General features: G+C 41.6%; 1 protein-coding gene across 1 annotated transcript in view; it reads left to right on the forward strand.

Annotated features, from left to right (window-relative positions):
* Window positions 1-919: 919 nt before the first annotated feature.
* CD200R1 (CD200 receptor 1) overlaps window positions 920-22,324 on the forward strand; it is a 41,815-nt gene continuing 20,410 nt past the window's right edge. Inside the window, exon 1 of the mRNA XM_041410798.1 lies at window positions 920-1,199. Within this exon, the coding sequence (XP_041266732.1) occupies window positions 920-1,199 (280 nt within the window). The remainder of the gene's footprint in view (window positions 1,200-22,324) is intronic.

The raw sequence follows: 22,324 nt of genomic DNA on the forward strand, positions 1-22,324 counted from the left end.
AGTAAGACTTAGAAGAGCAAATTGCAAAAGTATGGGATCTGAGAATACAGCTATAATCCTTTCCCTTCTTGATCTACATTAATTATGCAGATTCCTGGTTGTTTTTCTAGTTTGCTTTTGTCAGCAGAGGTGGAACAGGTCACAAAGTGATCTTGAGAATCTTGAGGATCTCTGCATCTAACAGGAAACAGGAACGGGTTTTCTCTTCAGTGAAATGCCCTGGACTCCTCAAATATTTAATCTGTCACCTCTATAATCAAGGAAATTCGTTACTAGAAGCTTTGGAGCATCAGGGCAGAAATTGTCACCTGTGCTTGACTCCATTAAAAGGGCAGCTTGTGTCCTGAACAAAAGTGGGGTGGATGTTTTCACACTTTCATTCTACTGTACTGGGCAGTGATGTTGAGGGTAAAGGCAGCCTGAGAGATATGCTCCTCACATACAGCTTTCAGACTGTCACTAAAACCATTTTCCACCAGTGACACAGAGAGCTGAGACATCAGTAGTTTACTGTCCCAAAGATTTTGGAGTATCTCTGTGTCTCCTTTCTCCTTATTTCCCATAACTCTTCTCCCTTCTGCTGTTCCCTGTTTCCACTGTCTAGTTAGAAATGACAGGCGTAAAGCAATTTCCCATGTACACACAGAGGATATGAATGGCTGTGAAAAGGCTCAGCTGGATGGGGGAGAGTTGGGCAAAAGGGAAAAAGAGAGCAGCTCTTTGTCTCGTGTGTTTTGGGCCCACGTTGCTGAATGGGATGGGATGGGATGGGATGGGATGGGATGGGATGGGATGGGATGGGATGGGATGGGATGACAGCCCCAGCCTTGTTCTTCTCTTTTCACTGGGTTCAGTTCAGGTTCATTTTGGGTGGAGAACAAGAACAGCCCAGGCCAGCTGTGCCAAACTAACTGCATGCATGTCCCCTTGCTGGTGCTTTGCAGCCCCCCCGAGGCTGAGCCTGGCCTGTGATGAGCAGGGCAGCCCCGTGTGCGAGGCAGCGGCGGGGAAGCCGCCGGCCCAGCTCTCGTGGGTCCCAGAGGGCAGCTTCACCGCAGAGGAGAAGTGCCACGACAACGGGACAGTGACTGTTCTCAGCAAGTTCACAGCGTGTAGCACCAGTGTCACCAATGTGACCACCTGCATGGTGTCCCACCCAGCTGGGAACTGGAGCCAGACCATAGCCTGCTGTCCCTCAGGTGAGCTTCCCTTTGTGCATTCGGTGTTCAGAGCCCTGCGCAGCAGCCCTCTGTTCATGCTGCAAGCAAACACAAGTGGCACTGGCAGGATTGCAGCAGGAAATGTGGCAGCTGAGTTTCCAGTAAGAAATTTGCTTGGAGTGGGAAGGATAAACACAAATGCTGTCAGAACTGTAAAACCCTTTGTGAAGTTGTAGGAAAAGAGATGGATGCAGTGCATTTGCCATCCACCTCCAGGGATGAATGGAAAGGTGGGACTAATTCAGAATTTCATGACACACAAATGTGTCAATGGTACGATCACCCAGATCTGTGTATTGTAAACCAGTGGTGCCATTACATGTTGCTAATTGTTTGGTTCCACATGGGTTGTGACAGGAAGACTGAAAGCCAGCTTACAGCTCCCAAGGCTGGCTGGTAGGTGGAGGCTTTAGAGAGTGAAGTTGAAGATGTGGTTGGGAAGTTGTTGCGGCCATAGGTAATTGACTGAAACACAGAGCTGGAAGAGAATGAGAGCTGAGATTTGCTGGGATGCACATGTAAGGCCTGCAGCAGTGCTGTGGGCAGGAGTGGCCATACAGTGAAAGACAAACTTCCTCCATCAAGGATTTGGAGGGATGTTGTTTCTTCCCAGTTGTGTGTCTGGCACTGTATTCTAGCTGCCTTAGGTCATCCTCTGAAGTACAGCGCATAGACAGCATTGTCCAGGAGATGCCATTCTGACAGAGGCACAAGGGAAACAGGGTCTGTGAGATGTACCTAAAGAGCATCTGTTTCTCCGTAAGAAGAGTGGATGCCTTCTTCCCTGTGTCATCAGCCTTATCGGCCTTATGAGTCTCCTCTTCTTGCTGGCTGCTTTTGAGCTCTACATCTTCTTTAATAGGTATGTATGGGACACAATACACATAAACCCTCTGGCCAGTCCAGAGGAGCTTAGAAGGACTTCTGGTAGTAATTCATGGCATGCGTGGTCACCTCAGTCTGTCCCAAAGCCATCAGTCCTGCACATGTTCATGGAGGTTTGTCCAAGGACTGGAACAGCTCAGTTGGGGCAGACAGGGAGGGAGGGCAGTCCACACCTGGCTCTTCCTGCTCCCATAAATCATTCAGAAGAAAAAATACAGAGGGAATGGTTAGGGGTTTTCCACCTGATGGAGGGATTTGAATAAAGATTGCCAGGCTATGAAGATTAAAGAAAGTGCAAAATACCCATCTGAGCTCAGAGACAGACTTTTGGCCTCTTTTGTGCTAGGTAAAGAAAGCCAGGGAAGGCAGGGTCAGTATAGAAAGGCAGGAAGTATTGCATGAGAGCTGAACAGGTCTGCTGCTGTTGTAATTGCTGGAAATTTCTGGCAGCTTGGCTGATTAGTCTGCCTAAGCTGGCCTCTGGCAGAAGGTGTAGTTGCTGCCCTGAATTCCTCTGCAAACACCACAGAGGCAGAACTAACTACTGTCTTTAAATCTCACTTTAGCTCCACTGTGTGCCAGGGCTCTTGGCAGCTCTCGTTTGGGTGCTGGCCGGAGCATGGCCAACTCTGGTCATGCTCATGTGAGACCATAGACATGAAGTCTTATGGTATTGGGTTTCTCTAACAAATAAAAGGGAGGAATTCTGTTTTTACACTCCTAGAAACCAAAACTGTATTCCCACAACAGCCTTGTCCTCACAGTGTTGGTGCCTTGTTTCTTAGGACAATGTCAAAGTGGTGCAAACCGAGGCAGCTTCCACCTGCAGAGGTGTCTGGGCTTGAGCAAAGATGAAAGAAAGTCCTGTTATATGTCAGTGATGTGGCCTGCAGCAAGAACTCAGCAGTACCACAGCTCTCAGAAGAAGGAAGCAAACATCTACAGTGCAGCCAGTGAAATTGTGCAGATGCACAGCATGCAAGCTGGATCCTCCCCAGCCCGGTCAGCTCTGTCTTCCATCCTCTCTCTAGTACAACTCCAGGTGCTGTTACCACACATGCAAGTATCAGTCTTTCTGTATAAGGTCAAATCTAATATATATGCAATTGGAAATTAACTCATTTTGTATTAAATTAGGTCATTCCATTTCAGGTACCTTGCATCCTAGTATTTAAGTAGCGTGTCTTCCAGAAAAAAAAAAAAAAATCAAGAAAAAATGTTTGTGTGTAGTAATTGAGCAGCAGCTTTCCCAGGATTTCCACACAGGACTGAAGATAAATTTGGGCAACTCTCATTTTTGCAATAAAAATTTTGAAGTGTTTCACCACCAGCTACAAAAACAAAAAGGAGAGAATCTTTTTGAGCTTGAGCAGTTATTTCTTTGCTACATGAAGCACAGAAATTATTCCAATCCTGAAATCTAAGGCTCATTGTAATTTATCCCTTTGCATAATCCGGAGAGCTGTAGCTCACAGAACACAGGTCTTGAACGTTAATTTATTTAAACACATCGACTGCTCCTGTCACAAGAGAACCCTTGAGTTCAATTGTTCATCTGATTACATACTGCCATTGCTAAGCCTCTAAACCATGGAAGAATACTTGTCTAAGGCTGAGTTAGTTTGCATGACAAGTGCAAGGAGGAGGAGGGCAGAGACCAGAGAAGTCTTAGCTGGAACACAACCTAGATCTTTGTTGTTCCTTCACTGCTTCTACCCAGGCCGGACCGCATCTCTCAAGCTTTGTGAGCCTCATTTCACTTCTGAATCAGCTACTGAAGGAGTCAGGGCCAAACCCCTCACTGGTGATCAAAAAATCCTGCTTTTAGCCTCATCACAGTAACCTATGCAGCAGTTATCCAGCTTTATACCTCAGAGGAAATACTGTGTCACTGCACTCCCTCTCCTGTGCAGCTTTTCTACCACTGCCCTGTTGCCTCTCACCCTCTCCTGGTGCAGCCAACACACTGCTGTAAATCCCTGCCTGAGGAGGTTTCTGCAGGACATCAGCAGGATGCAGACAATGATTCTGCTGGCTCAGCACCATGAAACTCCTCCTTTACATTTAGAGACCCAGCTCCGTTCTGTCCATCTGTTAACACATGGAGCTGTTTGGTCACAGTAGAGTCTGCATTCTGCAGAGCTGACACACAATGTGAATGCACACAGAGATAAGAGTTAGAAGAATAAACAATTCAGAATCTAAAAAAAAAAAAAAAAAGTAGTGCTGATTCTGTATGGTAACCTAATTACCTGGAGGCCAGCAAGCAGAAAACCACAGGGACTTTATCTGGTACTTGTAGCTGTCCTGGTGTCTGAGTTTCCACAGTTCTCATCAGCTGCCTGCCTGCAGTTCGTGCTCAGCTCCATCTCCTCTCTGCAGCAGCTGAGCAGCTCTGAGCACCTGCCTCTGCAAACCTTGGTGCTCAGAGCTTTCTGCTCGCAGGCTCGCTCTGGGGTTGGACCGTCCGCAAAGCCGCAGCTCTGCTTGGCTCTCACGGGGTTACAGACAAAGGGACCACACAGAGGATCATCTCCCTTCCCTCTCTTTACAGGCTCCAGGGCAGGTCACAGTTTCAGAGATACCAACAAAGACGTGACCTAGGTCAGCCACAGCCACCAGTGTCTGTGGTATTCAGGACGCGTTCTTTGTGAGCTCCACTTGCTGTTTCTTTAGCTTTCTCCAGACGGGCCAGGTCTCCAGCCTGAAGGAAAAATACTCACAGCTTTTGTTACAGTTTCCATTCAAATAGGTCAGGATCTCTCTTTCCTCCATGAGGGTAAAAGAGATCAGATTGATATACCAGAGTCCACAGGGTTCTGTAACCACCCTTACCCCTACTCCTTGTTCTTTTTACTCTCAAAGCCATCCCAAATCCTTCTGCAGGAGGGAGCATACAACAGTCTGAGCATTCTGGAGTCAGAATTTCAGCACAGGCTCCTGGGCAACTCCCAGAGCAGACAAGAGGATCTCTCCTTCCTCTCACTGAACACTGCCCTTCTTGCTAGTGTGTTCAGTACATGATGATGACAACTTTGGTTGGAATGTGCTGGATTGAGTTTATAGCCATTACTGCTGTTCAGCTGTTAATCACCATACTGCACACCCTGGGAGACATTTGGCATTATGGCATTTATCTTCCCAAGCTACTGTTATGCCTGATGGATCCCTGCGTTCCTGGGGATGGCTCAACAGCTGCCTGTTGATAGAAGGCAGTGAATGAATTCCTTGTTTTGCTTTTCTACACATGCAATGTTGTTTTACTATTAAACTGTCTTCTTCTCAACCCACAGATTTTCTCATTTTTACCCTTCCAATTCTCTGCTCAATACCTGGGGAAGTAGTTAATGAGCAAGTAGCTGTCAGGGGGCTTAGTTGCTGGCCAGGGTTAAATTACAACAGCAGAAAAAGAAAAAAAAAATCCAGAAAAAGAAAAAAAAAATTCATGCCGTTTTTGGTGGTACTTGTCTTTTTTTGTTGTTGTTGTTGGTTTTTTTTCACATATACCAGTATTAAACTATTGTCTTCCTCAAAAAAAGCCAAAACGAAATAAAACACAAAAACAAACCCAAACCAAAAAACTATTCAAAACCCCCTAATACCAACGAAAGGAAATAGGTTCTAACAAATTTAGGGTTGTTGGCGGGAGTGATGCCCCTTGCTATTTCATCCATGGCCCAGAGGATTGACCTGTTTGGGAGCAAGGATCTGTCAGAGCTGGAGGTCAGGGCAGTGCCCACCAATTGCTTCTTTGCATTGTGGTCCCCATTGCTGTTGGACACTTGCATCAGAACCAGGCTGCTGATCAGCAGCTCAATGGAAAAATAAAAGAAGAATATTCACTGCAGGAGCTACAGTATAATGATATTGGACTATGTTCTCCAAGAATTGGAAGTCTTCCAGAAGGACAGGGCCAGTCAGGGGGTTGACTGCAGACTTCCATGTTACAAGATCACACTGCAAATTCACAGCAAAGAAAGTATCACAATGACCTTTCTTCATCTGCTCTTGGAAGAAATGGGGAAAAAAGAATGAATGTCATAGGGGTTTGTTTTTGGAGTGAAAAGTGGCAGGGAGCAGCTTAGGAAAATGTTCATCTTTTGTTAGGAGAAGAAGAAGCCCCAAATCTTGAGGTTTCCAGCTACATATCCATGCATGCCAGTTGCTCTTATGTGACTTTTTGGCCTGGTGTAAACTGATGATTTATCTGTGCTCGGGCACTCATAATGAGATTTTCCTCAAAAAAAATTGGTAGGCAAAAGATTCATATTAAGAAAATCTCATAACTGAAATGGCTTAAAGCAATGTGCATCAAACTGCACTTTTTACTGACATGTAAAGTTGAGAACAGGAGGTTGTTCTGGAGCAGACTGCAAGATCCAAGTGGCTGCTTGGTGCCCCTGCCCAGTGAGACACAGGCCAAGTTATATGCCTTCAACAAGGCATAACAGATTTAGGTATCATCCAGAAAAACAAAAGCGTTTTCTGGGGAAGACCAGGAGCACATTTTAAGTGAGAGAAATTGTGCACTCCAAAAAATTAACTGAGTTTACTTCTGTGAGGGTTTTTTGGTGTTTCATGCTGTCACTGCAGCACTTTCACTAGTGATAACATGGGCTTCAGCAGTGATTGTGTAACCAAGGTAGGGACTGGATCTGCTCTGTGCAGCAGGGAGAGCAGGAAATGCTGTATGCCTTGTCCTAAAGACTTTTGGCATGATCTCCTACAACCTTCCTATGGACAAGCTGGAAAAGTAAGGGCAAGATAAATGCACAGTGACATTGATGTACAACTGCAGAGCTGGAAATACCCTTATGATGAATGCTGAATTTCTGAATGCCTCAATTTGTTTCAACCAAAAATACCTCAGAATTAAATATTCAGATTTAACTTTTAGGAAGACCTTTGAGTCTTCCCTGAAGTCTACCAACAATAAACAATGCACAAAAAAAAAAAAATCCCCCACAATTAATCAAGTGCTGTTTTGGCTCCCTGACTGCCCTTAAAGATAAGTGTTGTTATTTGCCTGACACATAAGATAGAGATTAAAGAATAGATAGCATATTTTAGAACTGTTACCTTGGTTTTACATGTAACAAACACATGAGAAAGAACATTGGCAAGACTATCTAGTCTCATGCACCAAGATGTGAATAACCAGATAAAAAAATATCGGTGGGCATATCAATAAATGTGTTCCCATGAAAATGCAAAAATAGCATTTTCAGTCCACTTTTGAAGCAGAGAAAAGGTTGGAGGTGAAAAGAAGATAATTTCTCCCCCACATTCACCCAGATGCTTAATTGTTCTGTATGTCAACTCATGATGTAGCAGCAAAATATTGTACTCATGTATCACTTGGCATTATGCTGGTGGATGTAGTCCTGGGTGAATTACTCTCTATGGTACAGTCATTCCTAATAATGCTCTGAAGAACTGTACAGCCTGAGACTTGAGACAAATGAAATTGCCATGTAAATCTAGAATCTTGGAGTTTATTTTAACTGGATCTTTACTTTCATTTCTTCTTCAAACCTAGCCTTTATCTCACTCTTATTTGCAGAAAAGAAACATACTGTAGTAGCTCTGGTGATTGAGTTTCCATAGGAAGACAGACCTAGCACAGTGGGAGGCACTCAACTGATTTGAATCAGTTGAGCTTTGCACAAACTGTCAGGACACACCTCATTAACAATTGTACTTGTACTGAACATTTCATTCAACTTTGAGTCCAAGAAACTTGGTACAGCCAGGAGCCATTGTCACCATGATATTTTCTGAAAAATCTTTTGCTGGGATTTTCCCCTCCTGAGGAGCTGAGGGCCTCAGGAAAGAAATGTAAACAATAACTATCTGCTGCTGTGGAATGCAACAGGTGCAGCTGTGATTGGTGCATGTTGGTTGTTTCTAATTAAGAGCCAATCACAGATGCAGCTGGCTCGGACTCTGAGAGTCACAAGATTTTGTTATTCTATTCTTGTTCTTTCAAGCCTTCTGATCTCTTTTCTCTCTGTTCTTTTAGTATAGTTTTAATGTAGTATTTTAATATAATATATATCATAACATAATAAATCAGCCTTCTGAAATGGAGTCAAACCTCGTGTCTCCACACATGGAGAGTCAAAGTCATCACTAGTCTGGGTCAAAATTTCCCAAGTGCCACAGAGAAGTTGCTCTGATCCTTCCCTGCTAGAGCCTGTCAGGCTGGGATTGCAGCAGTAACATCATCACTGCAGATGGGGGTATCCAGCCAGAGTATGAGAGAAAAGAAAGAAGTAGCATCTGTTTTAGCAGCTCCTTTCCACAAACCCAGCCACAGGTTTCACTTCTCTTGGGGACAGCAAGGCTCAGCATCGCACCCTGGACACCACAGGACCACAAACAGACTTTGGAGCTTTGCCCATCTGCAGATAATTCATTCTTGAACTCTCTTGGGGGAGGAAAGAGAGCGCACCTCAGACCAGGAGAAGACACTACTCCAAGTTCTAGCATGGTATGTGTGTCAAGCAAGTGAAAGGCTATCACCACATCTTCCAATAAAGCTGTTTCCCCTGCAGTTTCTTTTCTCCTACAGACACTGCCTCAGCTGCAGGTAATTCCAAGGAAGGCCAGCCACAGATGGTCAAAAAACAAAGTCCCTCATTCTTTCTGCATAGTCTTTCTCTGTGGTTTGTGTACACTGCCGCATTCTGACTAATTACTGGCTGTAAAATAATGCACATATGCTATGCAATGCTTGGGCCTTTTCTTACTGCTTCTAACTGCCTAATTTTCAAATCTTTAATAATGTGCATTTAGCATATCATTTTCTTTGCTATTTCTTTCCTATCATCTTCTTGATGTAGTATGTTCACACTAATGGTGCAAAGTGAACAAAGAGTAGGTGGAGCTTCTTATGAGAAAACAAGCCATTGCTTCTAACTTTCCATTACCAAAACAGAAATCAGTAAGTTTCAAGTCTTCCCTTGCCACACATGCTTATTTGCAAGGGAGAAAATATGTGACCACAGGTTTTTTAAAGTTTTACTTAGTGTATCTATCCATCAGAGGATTATGAAAAATCCACCCCCATATTTTCAGTGTGTGAGCTCTCCAGAGAGCTCTGTTTTATGTATCCTAAGTTAGCAATACCTTGCTGGGTAAGCACCTCTTAATCTTCAGCATGTTTACTCACACAACAGCACTTCTAACATGCATAGGATTATAGTTAGAAAATGACATGCAATTACCTGCTCAGTAGAAAACAGGAAGTCTGAAATCTGGAACAAGGCTGAATTTAGGTTAGGCTACAGACTGTGGCATCTTAATCTAGGGACCCTTTTCTTTCATGCTGTGGGCCTCATGGAAGTCATAGCAATGGCTTCAGGACTTTTGCTTAGTGAAATGTGTCAATTTGGAAAGGGACTAGATTAAAAAGGAGAGGCTAAAAAGCTTTAATCCAGAAAAGAATGCCCTGAAACATGAGTAGGAGAAAAAGCCTTTTAGTCTGGTGAAATTATTCCATGTTTTTTTCACAAGTAGGCTTTAGGCAAGTCCTGTGCAGAATGATGAGTGAGTGCTTGTAGATAGGATGGGTACAATCAACTCTTAAGAGTGTGCAACGGTTCCCATTATAAAAGTCGGTTTTCCTTCAGTTTATAATATTACCAAATTCAGTTTCAGTTGTTTTTTTTTTTTCAGTTTATAATATTATCAGTTCCCATTATAAAAGTCAGTTTTCCTTCAGTTTATAATATTATCAAATTCAGTTTCAGTTGGTTTTTTTTTTTCAGTTTATAATATTATCAAATGTTATGAGTTTGGGCTGGAATTTTCTGTGGTAAATATCTGCCTCAGCCTGATTTTTTTTCATTTACTTTTTCATTGAGATTAATAATTCAATAACATTTTGCTCATACTAGAAAGTGTGGATAATCTTTCATCTGAAAACCTGAAGCAGTGAAATATCTGAGATTTGGTGGTAAATGTTTTGTAGTGTTTGCCTTTCTGTTAGTGCTGAATCCCCATAAAGGCCTGGCCAGAATCAATCAGGGGACAAAGACTTCATAACTGCACAGTTCATATATGCAGTGCACTACTCACTGAATCTTTCTTCCCAAAGAAGACAGTCCTGTATGTTCCTTTCTTCCCAAAGGAAAATCCAGAAAATGAAAGCAGAGGTGTAGTCCAGTGCTGCTATAAGGTTTTACAACCAGATATGTGAGTGTAGACGCAGATCCTAGGAGTCTTGGGAAAAGCAATTATATAATTTTGAAACAGAAAGATTACTAAAGACAGGAAGATAACTGTATAAATTGAAATTCAAGCCAGTTCTAAGCATTTAAGTAGGACCAAAATAAAAACAAAGGGCTAGGCCTGCCATTTCCAAAAAGGGAAATGAAGCACGAGTGACACAGCCCAAGGTGAGTAAAAGCAGAGAATAAGACCCATTGCATTTCCCAAGTCAGGGGGATTTAGGATTGTTAGATTTGTCATGAGCCTCTAGGGTTAGAGGAAAAGTCCCATAGGAGTATCTCAAGAAGAAACCTATAACCATAACCATCAAACCAAATCCCAAATAGTCTTGAAGAGCAGCAAGGAAACTGAGGAAGGGTGACAAACAAGTGTCACTCTTGTCACACCATTTAGTCCATATGCCCCATGCAGAATGAGCTTGCTTTAAGAACTTGCTTACAAATTTTTTTCCATGTAGATCACATAAGCCTGAAAGACAAGTCTGTGTGTCAGAAAGATGACAAAGGTGAAAAGCTGTGAAAAAACAAAGTCTAACTTAACCTGCCCTGTGTGGGTCAGTACCTGTCTTGAGGGCCTGTGGCTCTGAGATCCTTGGCTTCCACTTTAACAAGGTATTCCACATAGAGACATTTGTCTCAAAAAATGGGTCAAAACCAGCACAGCCAGTGGTTGAAGCAGAAAGTCATGAGCCAGCTTTTCTTTCTGCTTTTTGCCTCTAGCTGTGTCAACACCATGACCAGTGGCAACCACTTCTAGCTGGACCCTTCTAGCCATTGATGAGAAGGAGCACTGCACAGTTTCAGTATTGGAATTACATGTGTGCTACATTCACGCTCTCGAAAAAAATCCCTTCGCCCAGGATTTTTCTCCTGGGAAGCTGAGAAGCCTCAGAGAAAAAGGAAAACAATCTTATCTCATTTGCTTCTCCTGTGTTTGCTCCTTTGGAATGTGTTTGGGGACTGTTTACCCAAAGGTAAAAAAGCCTTATTGGATTCTGGTGTGAGTTGTTTTGTCTCATTGGCTAATTAGTGCCAAGCTGTGTCAGGACTCTGGAGAGAGTCATGAGTTTCCATTATTATCTTTTTAGCATTCTGTAAGTATCCTTTCTGTATTCTTTAGTATAGTATAGCTTAGTATTCTTTAATATATTATAGTAAAATAAAGTAATAAATTAGTCTTCTGAGAACATGGAGTCAGATTCGTCATTCCTCCCTGCAAATACAATAAAATGTGTCCAAAGTTCATGTGAAAACTTTCACTTCATTAAGTATTTTGTATCTCCTTCACTCTCTGGGAGGCCTCATATCTGCCAGTGAGTGTGCACCTCCAGAAGTAGACATTGCAAGGATGCTTTTTCTACAGAGAAATTCTATGGTTGTTCATGCTTCTGGAATATAAATAAATCAAATTGTTCTTTGGAAACAAGCAGATGCTGTGGATAGGTTTATTTCCTTATTATTTTGTCCTGTATCACTGAGTCACATGAAGTTGCAATCAGTGTTGGGAATTTTCACAGAGGCCATAATATGTCTGCATTGGATAAAAAACCTCTTTGTTTTGTTTTTCTTTTTGCATGCCTTGACATACCAAGCTCTTTTCTTATGACCAGAAGGCTGACCACATCAATGACTAGATACAGCAAGAACAGAGACAAACCTGTTGTGGTCTGATTTTGGAGGTTTTGACTTTCCCTGTGCCCCGGACATTTCTTATGCTTTTTCCCGTCACAGCCACTCTGTCGTCAACAGTCATCTGAAGAACAGAGGCAAAAGTAAGATTGCCACCTAATACAATTGGTAGGTTGACTGTTAGCTAAAAGAAGCTTCTGCACAGACACATCCTTGTTTTATTAAGTATTTGAGAAATTATAAACATTCTAAGAGGCACTACCTAGACATACAGGCTTATATGTGTGCCTGTGTAGGCACTAGAGTTTCTAAGCAATGTAAACTCTGTTTTTTAAAAAAGTGGTTTTTTGAATATTTCTTGAAAAAAAAAGATATTGTGGTGTGTAAATCAGCCATCAGAGCAAAGAGAACATTTTCCTTTTGCATTGAGAAGCAGCACAGTAAGCACTTCACAAAACTAGATTGGGGTTGCTATTAGTTATTTGTGGTAATGCAACTGTGTGAATGAAAGCCACAAAGAATCCTGTAGCAGAAAGCTACACTGCCCTGAATATATTTTTTAAATTAACATGAAGATCAAGTCTGCAATGAATGTGGTCTTGCTGCAGCAAAAAGGTTCTTGATTATTATAAATAGGAGTGCTGGTCATGTATCTAACCAAGTAAGTCTCTACCACTGAGATAAGTCAGGTGATTGTTTTAGTATTTTAGAGATGGGGAGCAAAGAACACAAACCTAGGATATCCTGTCAGGCCTGCAGTTATTGCCAGAAGTGGCAGGAGCAAATTACAATAATAGAGGGCTCTTTCCAGCACAGCTTCTCACGTAGGCAAGTATTCAATGGACAAATAGGTGTGACAAGTGCTCCAAGCTCCCCCAGGCTATGTGATTTTGCTTCTGATGATGCTGAATTTTCCAGAGACAGACAGTAGGCACTAGAACAGGCATATGGAAGAGGACTAGTACCAGTTGCCAAGTTACCATTCTTGAGGAGAATATGCCGAGTGTCCATGGCCTCTGCTCCATTCCTTATGTTCTCTTGAAGTATCTGGGAGGCCTTAAGTTTCAGGACATTGACTCAGAACTCCACTCTTGCTAATGCTTAAGCACAACTTCACTGCAAAATCATCAACACCACAAACTTAAGAAACTGTATATTACCATTTTGTAGAAGGACTGGGGAGAAGCTGTGTAATTTTCACATTTTCAGTGCTAAAGAAAGAATATGTTTTTTCCACTAGCTCAGAATGAGAAAACTCTCTGATATGAAACACAGACAAGAAGAAACTCCTACCCCATTTGAGCTTTGCTGTGGCATTTATCAGCCACAAATCAGCCCCATAACAGAGGCAAGGCAAAGAAGGTACAGGAAGCCCAGCTCTGCAAAATGACATGGGGTGGAAGCTGCCCAGCTTCAAGGACCTAATAATCCACCAGAACAATGGGGTGTCATGGCACAGAAGTGAAGAGAGAGCCATAACTCTGACTGTTCAAGATATACTGCACAACAGGAATCTGGCACAAGCCAGGCTGTATGGAAGACCTGTGTGAGACAGAGACAAGATCAGGCCTGAAGATGGAGTGCAAAAGCTGCTTGTGCCTTGTGTGAGAGGAGCACAAGTGCAATGGGCAAGTCAGACTATTCTTTGGAACTGCTCTTCTAGATATAAACATGCTCCAGGATAATTGGATGATATGACAGAAAGAGCTGATTAGAGATCTAAGTTCTCTGGAATTTAACTGTCTTCATCTGGCATTAAGACAACAGACTTAAGGGAGGAGTAAAAACCTATGAGAACTCAGTATCAAACTTTAAAAACTTACAACATACTTAGGAACTAAATATTAAACTTCTGAAAACTAAATACCAAATAAATATCACTGAGGGCATGGAGTATGCACACAGTTTTTCTGTAAGTGCTTAAAATGTAGTTCTAAGGACTGCATCCCTTTGTAATGTCTTTTTGGTTCAGTGCTGAAAATATGACAAGATTTTCTGAATAAGATACTTAAAAGGAAATGGTGTCACCAATCTTCAATGAGTTCTGCTCACAGCTCCGTTTCATGGAAGCCTTGAAATCTCCTTCAGACACATAATTCTAAGAGCCAATGGAAACTTTTTTCCTAATCTTATCAGTGATTTAGATACTTTTTTTTTTTTCTTTAGATATAAAAAGAACTGCTGAGGAACTAATAACATAAGAATGCAGCCACCATCCTTTATAGCATTATCAGTGAAAATTTTAGCTACCATTAAAAGGGTTTTTGTAGTTCCCAGCTTGGCAAAACAGCCATAAGGCTATGAGGTATCTGTCAAGGTCTGCAGACACCCATATATCTGCCTTCATCTGGATTTCTCTCAGTAATGAGATTGCAAACACAGTAACACTACTGGAGTCAGATGTAGCTCCTGTTTACAACAGAGTAAAAGGTCAGAATTTTAATGGGGAAACATTACAGGAATATCTGCTGTAAAAGGGAGCTAATAACAAATTTGAGTTAGTTTTTTTTTAAAGTACAAATTGCTATTTGTAGGATCATAAAATGGGCTATGTGTCACTCATAGCTCTGACTGAGCAGGACATCCTTGGTCCAGAGGGCTGCATTTAAAGTGCACACAAAAATTCTAGGGCTTCATATAGACTTTGTCAGCATCCATACTTTTATTCACAATCAACTTTGGATTTTGCTTCAGTTGGATTATTCTTTGGATAATATTCAGACTGAAGAGAGCCCTACTTACCTCTGTGCAAAAGGATTTAAAAATCTACAAGCTCTGGCCTGACAAACAGTGCAAGATATCTGTCTGGGATGATCTCAGAGATTTGGAACTTTCTGGTGTTAAATCCTCAGGATCAGATTGCAAATGCTGACAATGCACCTGGTGTAACAATACAAAAATGATAGTGCCTGCCTAATCTTCTCTTACTGCTATCTGTCTTTCAACAGCAGGCTTGTTAGACCTTGCTTATTTTTACTGCAGCTGGTATTTCTGCTCATGCATATGAACTTTTTCCTGTTAAGTGATTTGGTTAATATCTTTTTCCTGTTAAGTGATTTGGTTAATATCTTTACATCAGGAGTTTATCTTACATTGAACCAAAATAAAGTTTATTAATTTCATGTGTTGGCTGATATTGTCATCTAAACACAACATGTTAAGAGACAGGGCAAGCACAAACAACCCTCTAAACCAGTGACTCTCAGCCCATTACACCAGGAAAAATATTGAATTATCAAACTCCTTCCTATATGTACCATATCACAATAAAAAATGTGCCTGTGTTCTGGCCCATTTATTGAGAGGCAACTACATATTCAATGTTTTATTTGAAAACAACGATTTAAATTACAGCTATCAAGTACATCAGAGAAAATGTTCCCCTGATTCCGTTCTGCTTGTTTCAGATCTTATGCCACGGGCTTGAAGCATGAACTCTTACAATGCTTAAATTCTTAAGTCTTTAGACTTAATGTGAAAAGAATTCTCATTAAATTATATTTTGTCACTTTTCTTATTCTCAAATGTACAGAAGAATAAATGTACTTAAAAAAGATGAATCTTCACAGGAGTTTAAATGGAGGTGATTGTCAGTATGGATTTTAAAGAATCTAATTAAAATTTTCAATTTAAATACTTTAAGACAAATCTGCATATAATGATGTTACTAATTATTATGCCATACCTATTCAAGCAATTACATTAGGTAAAAATCATATGGTGGTACATTCTTTCTCCTAAAGTTTCACAAAAAGTAGACTTCCAAAAATATTTTATCACCACACCACCTTTTGCCAAATTCTACTCCTTTGAACAAATAAAATTTTGGGCTCTGGGCTGAATAAAGTATTTAATTTCCATTTCATTTCTATGTATATTTGAAACAGGACAGCATCATCTGGAATGACCACAAGGTGGTGATGAAAGGGTAAATGGAGTGGGTTTTTTAATCTGCTAAAAACAACCACTAGCCAAATGTGTGTTATCCCAACTGCTTGGTCTTATGTACTGAACAATGAGGGAAAAAAGGATTATCAGACAACATGTTTTGAAACAGCTGTGAAAGAGACATTTTGGATCTCAGTGAATTCTGGCAAAACCCAGGGGCTGGAATAGAGGAAAAAGGCCATTTTTCTCCTCTAGAAGAAACAAAAGACCCATCTCTCAGATCCTGCTGCTACAATAGCTGAAAAGTAGGATGGGATGGAAACAGATACAATGGGAGAACTCTGCAACACAGATGATTACTTTTAAAGTAATTTCTAGTCTTTCAGTATTTCTGATGAAACAGGGGCTTGTAACACATTTCTCAGCAGATATATCAAGCAAGGAGAAAAAGCAGCTTGTAAATATACAGATTCCTTCTCACGGATTGTATGAGTGGTCAACTTCATCAGGTTAAAAGTCCAATGCAACAAATATTAGTTATTTCAGCTGCCTGGGCCAGGTATCTTTAAGACAGTTGCATGATTTGAGTTCTCAGATAATTTTTTTTACTCAAGAGTACCTGTAAAAAGATTTGATGCAACTGTAGGGTACAGAACCTGGGTTGAACTCCATGTTGGAAGTGTTCTTCAGTGACTTTTGTTCTGTTTGTTCTTTTCCTTCTGGACTTAAGTTTAGATTTTTGATCCTCAAAGAAATGAAATACTGATATGTGCCAAAAAAAACCTCTGTGGTTTCAAGGCATTAACTATCTATGCCATTTCATACATACCATTCTAGATGGTATTACTGTACCAAGTTTTGTCAGGGAAAACTTGGGAAGCTTGAGCTGGTCTAGGTAATGAAGTCAATGTATGTATCCCAACATATATCCTGAAACAAGCAGAATATTTAATCACAAATGATTTAATTCTCTGTTCAGACATTATTTGGGTCGCAATAATATATTGAAAAGGTGATCTGGGGAGAAAACAAAGCTGCCATGCTCTTGCTCACTACTCACTGAAAGCCATGCAAAACTCATTAGTAAGCTACTAATGGTATTTATAGCTTATCAGGGTAAACAGTTCATTTTGCAGGGCTCAAGTTGTAAGTTCCCATTATAATCAAAGGGCACAGGGTTCAGAAAGGCAGCCCAAACTGGGAAGCTTAAAATGCTCTGCTCAGTACCACACTTGTCTCATGAAAATTCATGTTGCAGCATTTCCTGGATTTTAGTGCTGTTTCATTCTACTTTCAGCATTTTTTTTTAAACTCAAAGAGTAGCTACAGCAGTTTCTAAAGAAAGAACAGAGCAGCATGAGGAAGCACATCCCCAAATTACAATTTCTGAGCTTCTGACTCACTGGCTTTTTCTTCTTGCTATTCAGACAAGCTTGCCAAGTGCTAGGGTGTTGAAAATGTCAAATGTCATCACTGGCATTCACCAGTACCTAGTTTAAAAATTCAGACCCGATTAAAACATAAAAACCAAATTTATTGTCACTACCAGTGTTGTACCATCATGTTATTTTCTTCACCCAAAGTGTTGTCAGTATTGCCAAGTTCCCAAATTAAGTGGTATCTGGAGTTTTGCCCCAGATAGAGCCATATGGCTCTGAGAGCTCATGTTTTAGCCATTGTTACAGAGCAAAACCCAAGCCAATGCATTTCATTGGCAATAATATCAGTAATGGACAGCAGGCTGAGAAATTATTTTCAGGGATATCCAGGCTCTATTTTCCAGATCATAGAAATTGCACATACCACCAGTCTGTGCCAGATAGGCCTCGTTTGTTCTGCTGGAGCAAGCAGGGCTGATTTCTTGTTATACGTTAGTATAAGAAAAAAAGAACTGCTGGGTTACCCAGTCTTCTTACATGGGAGAAGCCCATGGGTTCTCAATTTCCAATTTATGCATCCCCATCATAGCACAGGCATTGTAGGTATGGAATACATGTAGCCTTGGGAGTGGAGCTTCTCTGAGACAGAAGCAATGTTTGCAATTCACAGTAAAAAGCAGAGGTGACAGAATGAGCCAGTAGAGAAACTGGAAGAGAGATCTTTACCTCTGGACTATCCTGAATCCCCCAGATCAAGTCTACTTTCCTCAGAAAGTATCAAGAACAGCACCATGAAATCAGGAAGTTCCATTCTGCACATTAAAATAATTGAGACTATCAAGAAAAATCACGACTTGATAAACTGACCTTTCTGGAGTTATACTAGAGATTTTTTTGGATTTGCACACATAAACCAACATTTATTTAACTATTGAACGCTGAACACTGAACTATTTTATGCCTAACATAGCTGTGATGGACTAGTCTCAACCCATCTCATACAAATTCAAGGCAGGAAAAGGAAGTCATTTTACATCAGCACATAAATGAGCTGTGTACATCCTTATCACCAGATATTGTTGAAATAAGAAAGAAAGCAAACTTGCATAAAACATAAATAATTAATTATGGTGAATATGAGAAATTAGAACAATGCAGACACAGTACTAAAAGAGATACTAAGCTTTATGTACTGTCATTTAAATCAATGCCTAACTCCTGAAGATTAGAAAGTGTCTTGCACCTTTGAGTGATCTGATGCTGGACTTGAATTTCTTCGATAGAAATAGAAATGTCCATTCTACTAGAATCATCTACTATCACCCTTCACCCTTACTGCAAAAAAAGATGGAAACAACTGTCCAAACCTGCAAAATCAGGCAGAAGAATGAATCTCCTTCTTCTGTTTACATGTGTAACATCTGTTGCAGAAAATTAAATTAACGCATCTACACCCTGCAAACATCTCCATCCACCAGTTTCTCTCCACTAACTTCCATTGACTTATGTCAGAAAAAAATTCCCCATAGATTTCTCATGGTTTCTTAGTCTGGGTAGTTGAAATAATGGAGGATAGATCACATACAGCCTTAGTATTCTCTGCAGCCACTGTGGGGATAATAGACACAGCACAACATTGACAGCAGTGCCAAGATTCGTCCCAAACTTGCTGAGCTAGCAGACTTCCAGGCCACATCACTGGAGTACTGCAAAGGGTTTTCAAATGCAAAACTTCCTGCTTCATATCCTTAGCTTGCCTATCATGGGAGATGATAGGGATTTCTAGGGAGCTTCTCCACTGGAAAAAAAAATGGCCCCACTCTTTGTTGTCAAGTGAAGATATCCTGTCCATCTCTCAAGTCAAGTATCTAAGGAATCAGAGAAGTGAAACATCATCTTGTTGTTCAAGCAGAGCCTTAAAAATTCCTCATTTCTTTGCAGCCTCCTAACCAAAGAAAAGAGGGGCAGACTCCAGTGCTTTGGGCATCCAGAAGTGAGAGGAGTTAGGCTTCATCTGGACATTCCTGCCCCTTCCCTCTCATGAAACATGTGTCAGTTCATCCGGTCCTCTGAGCCACTTCCTCCTCACTTTTCAGTCATCTGCTCTCAGAGCACTTTTGCAAGCAAGCCCAGTCTTCCTTGCACAATCTGGAGCTGTGCTCAAGGGGAGCCTTGGTGGGATGTAGGCTAGAACATAACCACAGTGTGTCACAAAATAAAGCTCCTAGGTATTGTGACCTGCTCTGGAGCCTGGGTGGGTGAACATCTTAATGCCGATTTCAAAAGAGCCACAACGTTTCACCCCAGCAGCAGCTGTGAGCTTTTGCTGTATGTCAGTGACCCAGAACTGGCTCCAAGAAAGCTGACAGGCCATTGCATTGCACTGGGTGGACTCTTTCCTTCCCACCAGGTAGCACAGTGTTGCACACACAGTTTTCTGTGCCCTGGCTGTGTGCAGTGCCATGGTGACTTCACAGCTCCTGCATCTGAAGCCAGAGCTCAAAGGCAGTCCAGGGAGCTCTGTTCTGTCAGCATCTGCACAGCACGGATGTGGCCTGCAAAAGCTGTTAGGACAGGACTCCCAGAAGTGATGGGAAGTGGAATTTCAGACTAGGCTGCAGGGAAGCCTTTAGTACTTTTATTACCTACACGCAACCCCAGCAGTATTTTGAAACATGAGTAATATTTTATTTACCTACACTTGTGTATAAAGGGTTCCCAACAGCTCTGAATTCAAAGTCAGGTCCCCTGGTTTCAGTCTTGTTATTTAATGTAAGCTTCCCTGAACAGAGAAGGACTCTGGGAATGTGGGCTTCACCTCAGCCTTACCTACCCTCCAGTAGGAGTTGTGTGAAAGGAAATTTATTCTCATCAGGACTTTCAGGTGCGTGGGTGTTTCTAGGAATAAGCAACACCCAACCACAGAACAACCAGGAAGAAGCTCTATAAGCATATTGTGCCACTTTGTGCTGCCACAAAGGTTATAAATTATATCTTCATAGCTAGCCTGCTGCATTATGCCATTCTGCTAGGGGACTTGCCATGTGGTGGGATCCGTGAGCTAGGAAATAGCCACTGCATGCTGGCCTTCATGGCATGGTGAACACAAAAGCTCAGATTACAGAGTCTGCAACTGCAAACATTCAGGCAATCAAATCTGAGGCAGACCTGTCAATCATGTTCCAGGCAGACTGGATGAACTCTGTTAGAGTCAAGAAATGGAATAGCTGGAGGAACACTTTGATATTCCTAAGCAGATGCAGAAGTTTTGCATCTGCCTGCACAAAAAAAGATGCTTTGGATACTTTCATTTTCTCTTTCACATACCTCCATATGCAAAATTAAAATATTTGTTACAGAATATGCAAATAAAACTTCTGAAATTCTTTTTCCACCATGGTAACAAGATCTAGCTTCTAAGACAGGTGATCAAAAGGCAGGAAATTCAGTGACAAGTGTGACAGACACTCCAATCTCTGAAATAAGAATTGGTTTTAATGCCCTTAATAGCTTGAACAAGGCTTTTGTATACTGTAATCCAGGATTAATTTTACTTTCTTGCCAAATTGCCAGACAAAACCATTGTTGGGGTGAGCACTTTGTGTCTGAAACAGATCTGTCAGTGCACAGATAATCATGATCCTTTCCCAGAACCATTTCCAGCTTCACAGATTTACTAATTTATTTGCAGACTATCAAGCTATCTGAATCTTTAGGATTCTCAGTTGACATAGAAAGAGACAACAGGGAGAATTCTCACACGGAGAAAGTCATGGAACCTTCATGAGAAGTCAACAAAATTGGACCATCTTAAGTTTGTACCAGATGGGGTTCCAGCACTCTGATACTCACATCATCATTGGAAACTCAGTTCCTGGAGCACATTTTATTTCTGTCTGCATTTAGTTAAAAGTTAAAAATCAGCTTTACAGTTCTTGCACTTCTTGTTGAATTAGTTATTAACATGGAATCTGCTGTCAGCAAGGACTTTAAGCTGAGTAAAACCACTTCAAACACAGCAGATCACAGAGACTGCCAAATAATATCTGATGACATTTACGATAATTAACATAAAATGGCACTGCAATAACCCACACCGAAAACCACAGGCAGAGCCTAGATCTGTGCTCTTAGAATTCAGAAGACAGGGAAATTCAGTCTCCAGTTAGGCTGTGAAGATTCTTCATAGCACCTTAAACAAATGATGCTTGAGTTTCTCTTCTCCTGTGTGGAAACGGGCACTTACTCAAAGAATATCTTTAGTTGTTCTTGTTGGCAATGTCTTCATCCTCAACAGCATCTCAGGCTTCAGCTATCCCCGCCTCTCCACTTTTCTTCCTTTGCATTAAATGCACACCATGTTTCTAACTAATGCAGCCAGCAAATCTTGACAACTTTTATTCCTCTACATGCATTATTTCTTTGTCTAGGTCATCCTCTGTCCCACTCTCTCCTTTCTCAGATCAGATGTGGCAATCTTGTAAAGCTCCCACTGACTGCAAAAGCGGAAACATACCCCCTCCCATCTTTTAAAAAGGAAAATAATGAAGACCAAGGACACCACAGGCTCAGTCTCATCCTCTGTGCCTGGCAAGATCATGGAGTAGGTCCCCCTGGAAATTATACCAAGGTACATGGAAAGTAAGGAAGTGATTTGCAACAGCCAGCATGGCTTCACTGGCAGATTTGAGGGCCTTCCATGGTGAGTGAGGGCACTGGTGGATGAGGGAGGAGTAACTGATGTCATCTACCTGGCCTTGTGCAAACAAAGCAGATGACACTGTCCCACACAACATCCTCGTCTCTGAAGTGGAGAGGCCCAGACCACACCACAGTGGAGAAGGATTTGGCTGGATGGTCACACTCAAGTGCAGTCACTGGCTCAGTGTCCCAGTGGAGACCAGCAATGAGTGCCATTCCTCAAGGGCTGGGGCAGGGGCAGTTTAAGACTTTTGTTGGCTACATGGGCAGTGGGACTGAGCAAATAAATCAATAGCAGGCCTGAGGAGAAAGACTTGGGGTTGTTGGTGGATGAGAAACAACATCCTCTTGCAGCCCAGAAAGTCAAACACATGCTTTTGCACACTGC

The sequence above is a fragment of the Onychostruthus taczanowskii genome, unplaced genomic scaffold (assembly GCF_017590055.1).
Source record: "Onychostruthus taczanowskii isolate IOZ18803 unplaced genomic scaffold, ASM1759005v1 scaffold34, whole genome shotgun sequence".
Lineage (NCBI taxonomy): Eukaryota > Metazoa > Chordata > Aves > Passeriformes > Passeridae > Onychostruthus > Onychostruthus taczanowskii.